This window comes from Rhinatrema bivittatum, chromosome 1 (assembly GCF_901001135.1).
Source record: "Rhinatrema bivittatum chromosome 1, aRhiBiv1.1, whole genome shotgun sequence".
Lineage (NCBI taxonomy): Eukaryota > Metazoa > Chordata > Amphibia > Gymnophiona > Rhinatrematidae > Rhinatrema > Rhinatrema bivittatum.
Window position 1 is genome coordinate 582,843,315 of NC_042615.1, and position 16,968 is coordinate 582,860,282.

General features: G+C 41.4%; 1 protein-coding gene across 1 annotated transcript in view; it reads right to left on the reverse strand.

The window, feature by feature from the left end:
* Positions 1–16,968, reverse strand: part of LOC115100224 (semaphorin-4D-like) — a 434,534-nt gene that overhangs the window by 69,386 nt on the left and 348,180 nt on the right. Inside the window, exon 17 of the mRNA XM_029618594.1 lies at positions 16,144–16,350. Coding sequence (XP_029474454.1) covers positions 16,144–16,350 — 207 coding nt within the window. The remainder of the gene's footprint in view (positions 1–16,143; positions 16,351–16,968) is intronic.

Sequence of the window (16,968 nt, forward strand, 5' to 3'; positions counted from 1 at the left end):
TTTATTTATTGTGAATGTTTTATTGTAAATCAGCTAGAGCCTAGTGCATCAAGCAGTTCATAAATTTTAATCAAGAAAAAAGACATGTCACCTTTGAATGCAGAGCCAGCTATTAGGGGTCCAGCTATGACTCTTATATTCTGCATCTGTTGTCCTCACCCAGCAATTTGAGGAGTGCAGATATGGTGACAGATGGCTGATGGGTAATTAATTTTCAAATTTGTTTCATGTTTAACTCTTAGTTTCTATTTCCTGTCTTTTAACCAGTTCCCAACCCAGTGAGGTAGCTGCCTAGTGGTTTGAAAAGCCCCACAAGGCTCATCCCCCCTAATGGTCGATGCTCTAGGCCCAGGCCTAGTGGTTCCACCAGCCCTGTCCCCTCCCCTTCTAAGCTCAACCCCTTCCACTCTTATCTCCACTCCCAGTTTGACCCCTCTCTCAGTACTGTCCCTCACACAGGCTTCCTGTCCCACTCTCTCTCTCTCTCACACACACACACACACTCACTCACACTCATAGGTTCCCTCTCTCTAGTGCACATACAACCCGCCCTCATTCAGGGTCCCCTCTCTCGAACACACACCCTCATACAGACTCCCTCTCTCTCTCACACACACACACACACTCACTCACACTCATAGGTTCCCTCTCTCTAGTGCACATACAACCCGCCCTCATTCAGGGTCCCCTCTCTCGAACACACACCCTCAAACAGGCTCCCTCTCTTATGCATATGCCCTCCTACAGGCTACCTATGTCTCTCTCTCACACACACCCTCTACACCAGGGGTGGGCAATTCCGGTCCTCGAGGGCTGCAACCAGTCGGGGTTTCAGGATACCCCTAATGAATATGCATGAGAGAGACCTGCATACACACTGCCTCAGTTGTATGCAAATCTATTTGATGCATATTCATTAGGGGTATCTTGAAAACCCGACTGGTTTGCAGCCCTCGAGGACTGGACTTGCCCACCCCTGCTCTACACAAAGGTTCCCTTTCTCTCACACATACAGAAATCCCTTCTCACAAGCTCTCTCACACATACACACACACACACACTCTCACACAGGCTCTCACTCTTAAAAACAAGCACCCTCACATACATACACAATCCCTTTTTCACACACACCAGCTCCAAATCTCTCACACATATACATACTCTTTAACAATCTCCTCACATGGTTCCTTCTCTCTGGGACCCACACACCCTCACATATGCTCTCCCTCTCTCACTCTCTAGGCTCACAGTCTCACTCTCACAGGGGCCTAACTCTATTTTTGCCACGAGCAGGACGGGTTCTGCTCATGGCATGCTGGGGCCTGCCAAATTCTGAGCAGAAAATGAAATTTCTGTACAGCTGCACAGGAGGGGAATTCTGTGCAAACTCTGTGCTCTGTAGTAGTGCAGAATTCCCCCAGAACTAATACTGTGTGCATCACTTTGCAATTGTCAACATTCAATTTCTTCTGCCATTTAGATGCTCAGATTCCTATTCTCACAAAGTTCTTTGGCAATTGCTCACAATCTGTTGCTGTTTTAACAACTTTGAATAATTTTATGTCGTCTGCCAATCTAATCACATCACTCGCTCCCTTTTCCAGATCATTAATGAAAATGTTAAACAGCACAGGTTCCAGTACAGATTCATGTGGTACTCCACTATTAACCTTTCTCCATTTGGAAAACTGATTGTTTAAGTCTTAGATTCAATTTCCTGTCTTTTAACCAGTTCCCAACCCAGTGCAGTAGCTGCCTAGTGGACTTTTCTATCAGAACTGGCAAAACATTTTAAATAAAATGAAAAATGCAATTAACCTGAAAATCTTTCATCTGACACTATTCTTAGAGGGAAATTTTCAGCGGTCCATGAAGGGCTAAAGCTTGCATGTACAAAGAACATGAAGACTTTAGATAATTTTGAAAGCCGATTTACTGTATACACCTAGGTCTGCTTTGAAAATAAACCTGTATGTGCAAAATCAAGTGCTGCATACGTGCTTACATTTAGCTCTTGCTTGTAAATGTATATAGCTTTATATGCATACTTTCAAAAACCTAAAATATGTGTTATCACCACTTCGACTCTATCCCTCAGCTGCAAAAGTACACACAAAATGCGCACAACCCACTAGAACTGGGCAATTTTCAAAAGCCCATTTACATGTATAAAACCATGTTTTATGCATGTAAATCCTTCTGAAAATCAGGCCCAAAATGAGATACCAATTTTTTTTTTTTTACAAGGATTTCTACTACTACCTCTTAACAATAAAAGAAACATATATTGTCAGGATTTTTTGTTAATAACAAAAGAAACTGATTTTGTTACACTATTAGGTGTATATTATATTTTTACTTTGAGAATTCTCTGTAACTCCCTTGCTTCTCCTTGCAATGCTGCTGAGGATATATTTGTTTTATGATCTGCCAAGATAGAGGGCGTGAGACTTTCTAAAAAGTATTTTTCAAGAACTTGCTAAAATGTCACAAAATTCAGATCTCTGTTCCAAGGCCATCTAGTAGCTTAGGAGACGAGGGAAGCAACCAACAGCCCATTTCGACTGGAAGAAGGAAACAGATCTTAGAATGTAGCGTTATGGAATGTACTTTGCTTTATTATATTCATTGCAAATCTCTGGCCCAGGAGAAGCTACACAATTAGCTTGCTGCCACATTATTTACAACCTGCTGCACAATCAACCTATTTGAAGCTTCTCCATCCAAATTTGGTCATCTGAAGGAAGCTCAGGGCCTTCAAGGCTGATTCAACAGCCTGCTATCTAAGCCCCTTGCAGTTAATTTCTCTGCTTCTCCTCCCAGGCAGCTTGCAAGAAAGAGGAGAAGCTGAGGATGGAGCAGGCAAAAGACAAGTCATTCTGCTCCTTATTGCAGTCCCTCCCATCCTGTCCTGAAGGGAACAGGAGAGGAAGGGTGAGATTAGTTCAGGCAAGCAGTCAGCGTTTGATCTCTAATGTCTCTTTTGAAAGTCAAACCAAAGATGATTTTTATATAATTCCTGAATGGAGTGAAGTCCCTTAAGAAGATTTTCACCTTTATACAAAGGTTTATGTACCTGCATATGTGGCCATCAGTTGACAAACACTTGGAAGTATTTTGGAAGTCTGAAGCCACTCAGAAAAAAGCTTGCTGGGCAGATTGGATGGTCCATTTGGTCTTTCTCTGCTAGCATTTACCATATTACTATGTTAGATGGCATTGGCATAAAAAAACAAAACTTTATACTGAGCGCAGCATAAGCTCATATACTCAAAGTTTGATGATGATTTTCTCAAGAAAATATAAAACGAATGGCTGTAGAGTATTTCAATCCACAACAAAAGTGACAATTCATAGTTATATGTTTGTCTATATATCTTTACTTGATCAAAGCAAACAGATGAATTTTCAAAAGGTTACTCGTGCGAATATGCACGTTTGTGGTTGGGGTGCAAGTAACCCAAATTTTAAAAAGCCAAAAAGTACGCACATATATACCCATGTGCGAATAAAAAAATAAGAGGACGGAAAGAGGGCGGGGCTTGGGTATTCCGGGGCAGGGCCTAGACTTACGTGCGTAATTCTGTATTTTAAAACGGCTGACCATGGCAGAGTCAGCTTATTATTCGTGTAAATTTACTGCTGCTTCTGATGAGGAGCAAGTCTGTAGATCTAGAGGTTTAGGGATTTTAGGACAGGGTGAGCGGTCCAGGTCATCTAGGGGGCTTACAGGACGAAAAAACCAGAGGAGTTTGGAAGACCTCGATAGTGCCTGGGCAAATTGGTGGACGAATTTAAGAACTGGGAATGTCCCTCACGCGAGCATGTTTTAAAATCTGCTTACATATACATATGAAAGCAGGCAAAGTCCTATGGAAGATATGCGAAGTAGATTTGCTTGAGTAAGTGCTTAAAATTAGGAGCATACTTGCGCACGGTAGATGTATTTTATTTATTTATTTATTTATATGCAAGGGCTGAAAATGAAGGAGGTTAATGTTGGGAGGAGGCTGCTGCTGCCGCGAGTTCCCGGGGTGGGGGAGAGAGAGAGAGTGAATGAGCGAGCAAGCATGTGTGTTTGTAATCCTGTGTGTGTGTGTGAGTGAGAGATTGCATGTATGTGAATGATTGAGAGCCTGTATATGTGAAAGAGAGTATTGTCTGTGATTGAGAGCCTGCCTGTGTGAGAGAGAGCATGAATTTAAGTTTACCATTGGGAACCTGTATGTGTAAGTTTGTGATTGAAAACCTGTTTGTATGAAAGAGTATGTGTGTATGATTGAGATCCTTTGTGTGTGAGAGAAATCATGTGTATGTATGATTAAAAGCCTGTGTGTATAAGTAAGAGAGAGATCATGTGTGTCTGTGTGTGATTGAGAGCTGATTTAGGTGAGGGAGCATGTGAGTATGTGATTGAGAGCCTGTGTGTAAATGAGAGAAAGAGAGGACATGTTTGTAAGCATGTGAATGAGAGTCTGTGTGTGAGAGAAAAAGACAGCATGTATTTATGTGATTGAAAGCCTGTGTGTGTGTGTGTGTGTGTGTAAGCGTGAAAAGATAAACAGCATGTGTGTAAATGTGTAATTAAGAGCCTATATAAGAGAGAGAGAAAAAACATGTGTATATGTGAGTACTGAGAGCATGTGTGTATAGGTGTGTCATTGAGAGCCAGTGTGAGAGAGAGCGCTGGTATGTGACTGAGAAAGGAGAAAGTTCCAAGCAAACCACCCCGCCTCCTGCTAATTCAGAACAATCTCAGGACACCTGGATATCAAACGTTCCCAGGTATGCAGAGCAAAGAAATTTTTGTATCCTTATTATTTTTCATTACTGGGTCTTTGTGTCTGCTATTTTGAAATATTTTGTTGGTATCTGGAAATGTTTTATATGAGTTTTTAATTATTGGATATTCCACTCATCAGCTGTTTCGAAATATGTTCTTTTGTTAGTACAGTTTTACTGCTGATGATTTTATATTTCTTGATTTGTTTTATAAGGATGGGTGATGTTTCTTTTTTCCTTTGTTACACTGCATACAGAGACTCTGGCTTGTTGCAGTTTCCAATTCAGTTTTTTCTGCATGCTTCTAGTTATGCATTTTGGTCTCTTTATTCTATGTTAGGTGAGGGACAGCACGTGATTCAGGTGAGGTTTTCTGCTGGCGTGTAGTTTCTGTGTAGGACTCTATAGCAGCCTGACTTGGTCCGTTTTCCTAATAGGAGATGTATTGGTGTCTTAAGGCCTGGTGTAATATTTTCAGAGACTTATTGTACTTTAAAAGTGTGATCTTACATAAAATGCACACATTTACTTGTATTTAGTTTTAAACCTATAGTATGGCTCTCATGGAATTACATTTTAAAATATGTGGAGTTTATGGCTCTCTCAGCCAAAAAGGTTCCTGACCCCTGATCTAAACCAACTGATTGTTTTGTTGTTTAGACCTATTTCTTCTAGTCTATTTAAAAGTATGTCATGATTTACCGTGTCAAAGGCTGCTGACAGGTCGAGCATCACTAGAATGTAATGTTTGCAGTTATCGAAACCTCTCATAATGTTATCTGTCAGTGCCAGCAGAAGTGTCTCTGTGCTATAGTGTTTACGAAAGCCATGTTGTGAAGGATATAGTATGTTGTTGTTCTCTAGGTGTTTTGCTAGTTGCTTTTAAATAGTTTGGGGTAGATTTTCAAACCTGCGCATGGGTATACATGTGCGGCTCGCTCATGTTATAAAATCGGGGGTCAACGCGCGCAAGGGGGTGCACAATTGTGCACCTTGTGCGCACCGAGCCACACTGCCTTCCCCCGTTCCCTCCAAGGCCGCTCCGAATTCAGAGCAGCCTCGGAGGAAACTTCCCTAACCCCCCAACCCACCTTCCCTTACCTCTCCCCCCTACCTTTTTCTTTGTTTTTCTTTTATTTCCAAACTTACTTCAGCCCCCACCCCCTCCCCTCCCCTTTTTGCAAGCCCCAGGACTTACACGTGTCCCGGCGATATAGGCCCGGCACGTGTATGACCGGATTTACATGCGTAACCCTTTGAAAATCCGGCCCTATGCGCACAACAGTGCGCAATATATAAAATTCCAGCGTATGTACGTGAATATACCTTTTATTTTTGCACATGGTAAATTAAAATAATGGTTTTCAAAAGAAAATTGTCTTTTTGCATAGTGAGATGTGAATCTTATGAAAAATGATGTATATTGCCATAAAAATGCTGCAGAATCTTTAAAAAAAAATCTGCCATAGGAAACCAGAGGCTGTACTTAAATTTGTTATTTTAAGAAGAAGTTACTACTTACCTGATAATTTCCTTTTATTTAATGAAGACAGGTTAATCCACACCAGTGGGTTATGCACCTCTACCAGCAGATGGAGACAGAGCAAAACAAAATCTGAAATTCTCTATTTTGTTAGATTTTCCTCTAATGAGATTTTTATCTCGCTTACTGTTGAGGGTATGGAAATTTCAATTGTTATGCAGAGGGTTTTGTTTTGTTTTTTAATGGATGCTTCAGTCTTCTTAAGTCATCAGGTCTGGAAAGGTTGTTTAAACCTCCTTTCATAAGCTGTGGATGGTGTGAAACTGTTTTTATGTACTGTAGATCAAAAGACTCTTAGTCATTCATTACTGATGTCTGCTTTAGATTATTGCAATGCACGCATTGCAAATTGTGCAGAATTCCGCAACCAGAGTTGTTACCGAGGTTTCTAACTGGACTCACACATACCTCCAACGTTTCAGGATTTACAGTCTACCAATCTGTAACATACTAATATTCAAGGTGTTTAAGGCTATCTATAATTTTGCCCTGAAGTATTTCAATTCAGTGCTCAAGATTTATCAACCAGCACATCCTTTAAGGTCAGCCTTCCAGAATTTATAGAACATTCCTTCTACAAAGCAGTTTAGACTTGCTGAGCTCTGGAAGCATCTATTTTGTATGGCAGGACCAGAGTTGTGGAATGAGTTATCTACAGCGACAAGATTAGAAACATCCTTGCTGAGATTCAGGAAACTGGAAAGCACATCTTTTTAAGCAAGACTTTTGAGGTTGTTTTGGGGTTTTAAGATATGGGGAGAATCGTTGCAGCTAGGTTGGGCTTTTGTCTAGAAGTCCTCTTTGTGATGCATTATGTAATGTTTACATTTTTTGTATTGTAATATACATTAATTTTTTTTTTATGAATGGCACTTTATAAACCACCTCATAATGTTGATAGAGCACGTTATAAATTATTGAAATAAATTATTTGAAAAGGTTATTCAGATTTTATTTATGAGTTATTGTTTAAAGACAGATTTGGCATATTTCTGAGCTCCCTATTGATTATATGAAAGTAATCCAATTGCCTCCACATCACTGCCAATATCTTTCATTAAACGCCACTGATCCTCTTCAAAGGTGCCATCAAGCTACCAAGTCAATATGCTAGGGACTCCCACACCAAATAGATTACACAAAAAGATGAATATGCGCAGAACAATAATGCAAAAAAAAAAAAAAAAGTTCACAGATCATCCAGCCAGGGCTCATGATTGCCTTTAAAAACCTTGTCCCAAGGCTGCTCCCAGCAGGGCTGCAAATTGATTAACTGAAAAGTGATTAAAGCAGCCCTGCCTGAAAACGACCTTGGGACAGTGTTTTTAAACAGTGTTTAAACAGTGTTTAAACAGAACTGCACTTTTATCAAAGAAGTGTTCAAAATGGCCCCAAAGATAAAGAAAACAATCACAATCGAGAAGAAGAAAGAAATTGTGCAGAAATTTGAGAGTGGCGTTCGAGTGACCGATCTCGCTGTCATATACAGCATGTCAAAATCCACCATTTCAACAATCTTACAAAGAAAAGATTTGTACAAGGAAGTTAGTGTGGCTAGAGGTGTCACTCAAATTTGTAAGTCACGATCAACAGTGATAGAAGAGGTAGAAAGCCTATTGCTAGTGTGGATAAATGAAAGGCAGATGGCAGGTGATTGCCTATCTGAGTGTCTAATTTGTGAAAAAGCTAGGGCTATAAATGCAGATATCATAAAGGATAAGCCATCAGCAAGTGAAAATGGTGAAATATTTCGTGCCAGTACGGGGTGGTTTCACAATTTTAAAACAAGAACTGGTGTTCATAGCGTAGCTAGGCATGGTGAAGCTGCCAGTTCTGAAAGAAAGGCTGCTGAAAATTACATACCCCACTTTGAAACAATGACACAGAGAAATGGCTTTTCCTGTCAGCAAGTTTTCAACTGTGATGAAAGTGGACTTTTCTGGAAGAAAATGCCCAAGAGAATGTACATTACCCAGGAAGAGAAAAAAATGCCAGGTCACAAGCCAATGAAGGATAGGCTAACCTTATTGCTATGTGCCAATGCGAGTGGTGACCTCAAGATAAAGCCTCTCTTAGTTTATCACTCTGAGACCCCCAAGAGTGTTCAGAAAACAGAATGTCATAAAGAATAGGTTAGGTGTCTTGTGGAGATCTAACAGAAAAGCCTGGGTAACAAGAGTCCTTTTTCTTGAGTGGATCAGGGAGGTTTTCTGTCCTACTGTACAGAAATATCTTGAGGACAAAGGATTACCACTCAAGGCTCTCCTCATCATGGACAATGCTCCTGCTCACCCACGAGACTTGGAAGACGTTCTGGCTGAAGAATTCCCAAGGCTCACAGTAGAATTCCTTCCACCTAACACAACTCCTCTACTGCAGCCTATGGACCAGCAGGTCATAGCTAACTTTAAGAAGCTATACACTAAGGAACTGTTCCAGAAGTGCTTCCAGATGGTTTCAGATACGGATTTAACCCTTAAAGAATTCTGGAAAGAACATTACAGCATCCTTTCATGTGTGGAGTTAATAGAGAAATCCTGGGCCAATGTCTCTCAACGGACATTGAGATCGGCCTGGAAGAAAGTGTGGCCTAAATTATAGAAGAGGAGCCGGACCCTGCAACTGGACCCTGTGGTTAATGACATTGTCACTATAGCGGAGTCCATAGGCTTGCAGGTAGACAGTGCTGATGTTGAGGAACTGGTGGAAGAACACTCACAGGATTTGTCTACAGAGGAACTTCAGCAACTTCTGGCTGAGCAACAGAGAATGGCAGCCGAGGAGCTTACTGAAGAGGATGAAGAGGAGGATCAACAATCACTGCTGCAAATTTCCTCTTCTGGAATTAAGGAAATCCTGAAAAAATGGACAGAGCTACAAACATTTGTAGAGAAGACCCACCCAGACAGAGGAAAAGCCAATCATTGCATTCACTTGCATAATGATAATGTCATGTCATACTACAGAACAGTGTTGAAGACAGAAACAGACAACCTTAGACCAGTTTTTAGTTGTGAAAAGGTTGAGACCAAGTGAGCCAGAAAGCAGGTCCTTGTGAGCTACAGACTCCCCCAAGGCGAGAAAGGACACCAGAAAGCCAGATTCCAGATGTTTCTTATGGAATGGGACTCTCCTTCTGAACAATAACCACTTCCATTTTCATCCCCTGATGCTGTTTGCAAACCAAAGGTGTCAACTTTTAAATAAATAAATAAATAAATAAATGAATGAAAAATAAACTTGAATTGTTTTTTCTAGTAGGCTAAGCACATTTTATAACTTTTTGGCGAGTACACTAGGGAAGTATAGGTGTTTCTGGTAATTACAGACCTCATACAACCATTTTTTATTGTAGAAATGGTTAGGTATGGGGTGCTTTTCAGAGGTCTGGAACGCATTATGGGTTTTTCCATTATTTCCTATGGAAAACAAAGTCTTGACTTACAACCAACTTGAGTTACAACCAGCCCTCTGGAACCAATTGAGTTCGCAAGTCAAGGGCCCACTGTATGTTCAAATTTTGAAAAAATAGAGCAGTCCTGAGAAGGTGGTCTTATGTCTCTTTTGGGGTGGAATAACCTGATTAAGATGGCCATCTTGCCAAGGCTTATTTATCCTTTTATGCACCTCCCATGTGACGTACCTATGGCGGCCTTACAGGCTTTGAAAGGGAAATCTCTAGGTTATTTGGCAGGGGAAGCCGCCCAGGTTGAAATACAATGTTCTGGTCAAAACTAGGGAGACTGGGGCTACCTCACTTCCAATGGTATTACCGGGCTTGTAGATTGTTGTGTCTGCAAATATGACTTGGGACAGACCCCCCACAGGCATGGCTAATCTATGGAAAATTAAGGGGCAAGGGGATGCAGTTTGACATCCCTGTTGCATATGCCACACATGTCCAATACATATAGGAGGGTTGTGTGTGGGAACCCTTTAATTGCACATACACACACACACTTAAAATATGGAGGGCGATAAATTGTTTGGTTCACTTAAATGGTGGTTGGTCTTATTTGATATCCCTAGTGCGTAACCCACATTGTCACTGCATACATTTTCACCAGATGTGGCAAGCGGAAGGTTTTAAAATTTCTAGGACAATTGGCTGATGAGGGGCAAATTAAAAGGTTCACGGAGCTGGAGGATACAAAATATGACCAGATATTATGCCTGGTCGCAGACTGCTGCGACCACATGTACTTACTTCCTGCACTGCTCTCCTGCCCTCCCCAGGGATGCTCGCAGCTCGGGCCAACCTTCACCACTGTGTTCCCCGGGACTCCTCATGGCGGCTTGGACACCGCCGCCATCTTCCTAAGTGCGCGTGCCACCGGGCCCTCCTTTGAAGCCTCATCGGCGGGAACCTCGGGGGCATCTTCATCAGACCAGTGTATTTAAATTCCACCTTCGTCCTCAGCTAGCCGACTCGGCAACAAGTTCCGTTCGTCTCATACTGTCTACGTGTTCCCGAGACTACGCTTCGTGCCTTGGACCCTGTCTGGTACCCGCTCCTTGGGGGCCAGTGCATGCATTGGGGACTCGCTCTCCTGCATACCCCGCTCCTTGGGCTGGCTCTGCGTCTGCTGGGTTCTACCTGCAAGGCCTCCTGTTCCTCGGGACTACCTCTGGGACACCTCAGTGGGACTTCCCCACTCCTCGGGGTTGCACCTACTACTACATTGAGATTGCCTACACTTCCCCGATCCTCGGGGCAGTGCCACATCATCACTAGAGGCTCAGCTCGGGTTTCCTTGTCCTGTGGGCTGGCCTACAGCATTACATCATCATCCTACTCTGTGCAGCTCCTCCCTTCAGGGTTGCCCTCCGGAGTACCTCCTGATTGGCCAAGCCTCATGCCCCCCTGCTCTGTGGCCTGTCTGGCATTCCTTCCCTTGGGGTCCCTGCCCAGGAATAGCCTCCGGTCTACTCTCTACGGGGGCCCTCTCCTGGTGCCGCGGTACCTCTCCATTGCCTCACCGAGAGCTCTCTGCTGCCTCTGAGCTCGCCTCCCGTCGGTGCAGACCTGCGGGGGTCCGTCCCACAGGTAGTAACAACTTGCACCTCAGGCCAAGAGCCCACATACCCACAAATCATAACACCAGATATCTATATCTGCATTTACATAAAGACATTGAAGGTATAATTAGGGAACACCTAGATGTTGAGGACTGTAGGAGCATTGAAGGTGTGCTTAGCTGCAGGAGAACAAAACATTTAGTATCTGTCTTGTATAAGTCACTACGGGCAGCTTTATGTGAAAAGAAACTATGCTCAGACGTATACAGTTGCATAATGTAGATTTAAATGAAGAAATAGACAGTACAGACTGGAAGTCAAACTGAAAAGGTCACGACAAATCACAATGTTATAAGGGATAGGAGTTGCAGTATAAATTACTAAACAGTATAAATTACAAACACTCTGGTTTTCTTTGCTAAGTTTAGTAGCATCAGTTCAAACTGTTAGGGAGAATGTAGGCAATATGGAACATTTTTTCACATGTAGTGGAAGTGTCTATACATTCAAGAGTTCTGGCTAAAGTATCTAATTGTATTTATGACATAATCGAGCAAAGATTGGCAGTCAATCCTGCTCTTTTTTCTGCTGGGGAATGGTCTACTAGATGGAAAATGAGAGGGTATAAGAAGCTGGTCACTTTATTTGTTTATTTATACTTTTTTAATATACCAACGTTCAAGACCACATTCTTATGCCGGTTTACATCAAACTTAACCAGGGAAAATTACAAATAACAAGAAGAGTAATCAAGATAATCAAGGTAAACAGGAATGGATAGGTTACAATAACTGGTGGAGTGAACGAAAAATAACTTAAGTAAATCTAGAGTGATGGAATATTGAAGTTAGATTCCATTAAATTTGAAAGTTCAATTGAAGTTAAATCCATTGAATTTGAAAGTTGGAATGTAATAGCGGCATATAAACAGCCTAATCAGAGCTTAAATTACAGTGAATATAAATCGTAATAGCGACATATAAATAACTTGATGACGGTATGTTACTGAACCGATGACAGAATCAAAAGTCGGTTTTAATGCCGCCTCGGATTAAGGAAAGGCTTGTTTGAAGAGCCAAGTTTTTAAGTTCTTCCTGAATGTTAACAGGCATTGTTCCTGACGTAATTCTGTGGGTAGAGTGTTCCAATGAGAAGGACCGGCGGTGGAGAAGGCGCTTTTCATGATGGAGGGGTGCAGCGTGGCTTGGTGGAGGGGACTTGAAGGGTACCTTTATAGGCTTCTCTGGTGGGTCTCATGGAGGAGTGTAGGTTGGAGGGGGATTTTTAGCTGGAGTAAGGACTGATTGTGGATGGTCTTGTGGTTGATGGTCAGGGACTTATAAAGGATTCTGTAATTGATGGGAAGCCAATGTAATTCTTGAGAATGGGCGTGATATGTTCTCTTCGACTGGAATTGGTTAGCATCCTTGCAGCTGCGTTCTGGAGCATCTGTAAAGGTTTGGTTGAGGTTGAAGGGAGGCCAAGGAGAAGTGAGTTGCAGTAGTCTGTTTTTGAGAAAAGGGTAACTTGTAGAACTGTGCGGAAATCGTGAAAGTGCAGTAGAGGTCCTATCCTTTTCGAGACTTGTAATTTATAGAAGCATTCCCTTGTGGTGGTGTTAATGAATTTCTTGAAGTTCAGTCGGTCATCTAGTATAGTGCCAAGATCTCTCACATGGGATGTGAAGGCTGAGGCGAGGTTGTTGAGGTGGGAGTTATATCATTAGGGGAGATGAGGAGGAGTTCAGTTTTATTGGTGTTTAAGACTGTTGAGGCTGGAGAAGAGCAGGTTAATGGAGTGTAGGCAGCTGTTCCAGAATTTGAGGGTATTTGGGATGGATTCAGTTATAGGGATCAAAATCTGAACGACGTCGGCATAAATGAAGTGTGTTAGTTTCAGATTTGCGAGGAGCTGGCAGAGAGGTAGCAGATATATGTTAAAGAGGGTGGGAGAGAGGGGTGATCCTTGGGGTACTCCATGTGAAGAGCTGAAGGGCTGGGATTCTTTGTTACTTATTTTGACCTGGTAGTTTCTCTTGCTCAGGAAAGACTTGAACCAGTTGAGGACTGTACCCGAGATGCCAATATCTGAAAGGCGGCTTATGAGAGTGGAATGATTTACCGTGTCAAAAGCCGCTGAAATATCCAGTAGAGCCAATAGGAATGTTTGGCCTTTGTCTAGGCCCATGAGGATATTGTCTGCGAGTGAGATAAGGAGTGATTCTGTGCTTAAGGATTTCCGGAATCCGTACTGGGCCGAGTAGAGAATCCTCTGATTATCTAGATAGAGAGTTGTGAGTTAACCAGTTTCTCCATTAGTTCGGCAATGAAGGGAAGGTTAGCTATTGGGCGGAAGTTTGCTGGGTCTACTGGGTCCAGGTTTGGTTTCTTAAGAAGTGGTTTCAGAGTGGCCAGTTTCAGAGGGTCAGGTACTGATCCTTGTGTTAGGGAGCAGTTTATGATTTCTGCTAGTGGTTTGGAGAGAATGCTTGGGATGATGAGAAGATTTTATTTTATTTATTTTTATTTTATTTTGAAGGTTTTGTATACCGATATTCGTTAGGAAAACATCACATCGGTTTCCATAGAACTATAAAATAGCCAACAGGGCTTTACAATGAACCTGATACAATAAACAATGAACAGGGGAGGGGGGTGAGGGAGGGGGCGGGGAGGAGGGGGAGGTGGATTAGAGGGTGTGGGAAACCAGGGTTATACTGTACATATGGGTTAACATAAAACATATTTAAATACAATTATAATTAGCATACATTATAGTTAGTATAAATATAGATAATGTACTTTGAAAATTAGGAGGATGGAGTTAAAGACTGGGTATTCGAAGGCGCCTAGGGGAGTAAGGGTAGGGGGTGGAGGAGGGGTAAGGAAAGATGGGGTGGAAAGAGTAGGGGGCTCATGAATAGGCTCGGGCGAACAACCAGGTCTTGAGGTTCTGCCTGAATTTCTTAGAGCAGGTTTCAAGGCGAAGGTGGGGTTGTGTGTTTAGGGATGTGGTCTGAGGGGTGCGAGGATGGTTTCATTTTCTTAAGGATAGATTCAATTTCTAGGGATGATGTTACTTGCTACATGCTGCGTGTTTAAGGATAGATTCGATTTCTGCGTGTTTAAGGATAGATTCAATTTCTAGGGATGATGTTACTTGTTACAAGCTGCGTGTTTGACAGTGGCTCATCAATGGAAAAGATCACCTACTCTTTCATGCTGGGAATCTAAGTTATTGGATATTGCTTTAATGGAAAAACTAACATTTGCCTTAAAGAACCAGGCAGACAGATACCAAGCAATCTGGGGGCCATACTGGAACTGGCAGAAACAGGATGTTGTCTGATTTCCTGTAATGTGAATGCTGTGGAATATTTGACATGCCTCTTTTATGTTACTGTGTTATTGAGCCTATGTTGAATTCTTATTTGGAAAAGTTACAAATAAAGAGTTAAAAAAAAAAAAATTCTGCAAGGCCTATAACACGGTTCCATATAGACGACTTATAATCTGAGCACCTTTGTATGGGTCATAAAGTGCACTCCAGGAGAGTGCGCGTTGTCAGCATGGCCATTTGGCTAGGGCCTACAATGTTCAAGGGGCCTACTTTTGTTGGGCAAAATTTTAAAAAAAGCTAAATATATCTATTTCTAACATGTATAAATAAAAAATGTATTCAACTTATTGTACTAACTTTTTTATGCAAAAGAAGGATTCAGTCGTTTTGTTCTTTAAATTTAAATATGACTTATTTTATAGAACTTCTATAAAATAAAAGTCATATTTAAATTACCTGAGCAATTTGTTGATGAACACCTCCACGTTGTAACAACCCTGCATGTAACTGTAATGTTTGTCACGTTTTAGACATTTATTACAATTGACAAAGTTGTCACAACATTATTTAGAAGCGATCTTATTTTTAACAATAATAAATTAAAGACAATAGTCTTTTTTATTATTATTATTAAAAGAATCAGGTAATACTAATTTTTAATTTAGAAGTTAAAATATTCTGTCTTACATAATTTTGTACCAATTATTTTTCCGTTTAGTTTTGGGTGACAATGAAAACATTTGAAAGTGGCACGGCAAAAAGAAAACGAACCAAATTACAGGAAGAAGCAGTCAAAAGGTCGAAATTGATTTCTGATTTCTGATCAAAAACCAAAAAAGACACAATGCTGGGAACGATCAGATTAGTAGAGACAATCAAGTGGTTGTATTACCTTCCGCACCAGACAATGACTGTTCCTCACACGCATTTGATAAAGAAATAAATCAAACAATCGAATTGGAACAGCCTTTTACAGGGGCTCTGATGACAGGATGGCTGTGTGGTTTGGAACTGAGGTTGCATCTGTAGGGTCACAGGCTTCAGTCTTGCCTGCCTTAGCATGGAACAAGATGCACTACCGCTCAATTGTAGTTTCTGTGAAATGAGCAGGTCTAATTCTTAGTGGACAAATTATTTTTAAAAAAAGCAGCCTCAAACGGTAAGTCTCAGTATTGTAATAGACAGCTTTAGCAAAGTGGCCTTGGACTGAATAGTGTGGAGACCAAAACAACAACCAATGCCTGAATGAGATCCCACCTAGCAAGGCATAGATGCATTGATATAAAAAAAAAAAAAAGTTTGGGAAAGCATCAATTTCTATTGCATTGTTACTGGGAAGACTTCATTCAATTTGTTGCCTTCTACATGCAATAAAATTCACTATTTTAAGGCATAGAAAATAAAGGCATTTGAGCATACATATGCTACAACTGCAGTTTTCTGTAGATCCTGCTACTCACCTGTGGCTTGGCAGAAGAGGTGAAATGTTCCTTGGACACTGACCATCAGGGCCTGGTCACTTAGGAAAGGAGGCAGCATCGTGACCAAGGCGCGCTCTGCACTAGACAAAACCTCTGGCTGTTTGTTGGTGAATGAAGGATGAGAGCCAGATCCCACAGAGGAGATAGAGGAGGAACCAGTAGGAGGGAAAGGTATAGGAGATGAGGCTGTGTGACAGAAGAGGACAGAAAAGAAGAGAGGGTACTGAGGAAGACGACTCAAGAAACATATAGTCTATGAAACACAGAAAGGGCAAGAGGGTCTTTGAAAGGTTCATCATTGGCATGAGGGATGATTTATTTAAGGGAAGTCCCTAGAAACACAGCACCCAACTGATTTTTCCAGTGTGAGTGGAGCTTCACATAAGATGTCCTAGTCTATATTTTATAAGGACACCAGGTGCATTGCCGCACTATGCCAGGTTCAACACTTCATTACATGAAGGCTTCTTAAAGTCAGGAATATAACAGTTCAATTTATTCTGCCATTTGTCTTCTCCTGTACATAGTTAAAAATACAAAAATAAATCAAGACTGAATTTCATAAAATATAAATTGATTATACTAAGTTGGTTCACGTATTGATTTCTTACCTCAATGTGTGTTCAAGCCTAGAAAAAGAGAGAGTCTAAGGCTTTATTGCTCAATGTTCTATTTAAGGAATACTTCTTCAGAATAAAAAAAGTTAACATTGCTCTGCACAAGAAAATCTTACAAGAACAGTTGCTACATGAACCAAGTTGCAAAATGAATTCCAGTTCTCACCCGCAGCTTAAGCTCACAGGG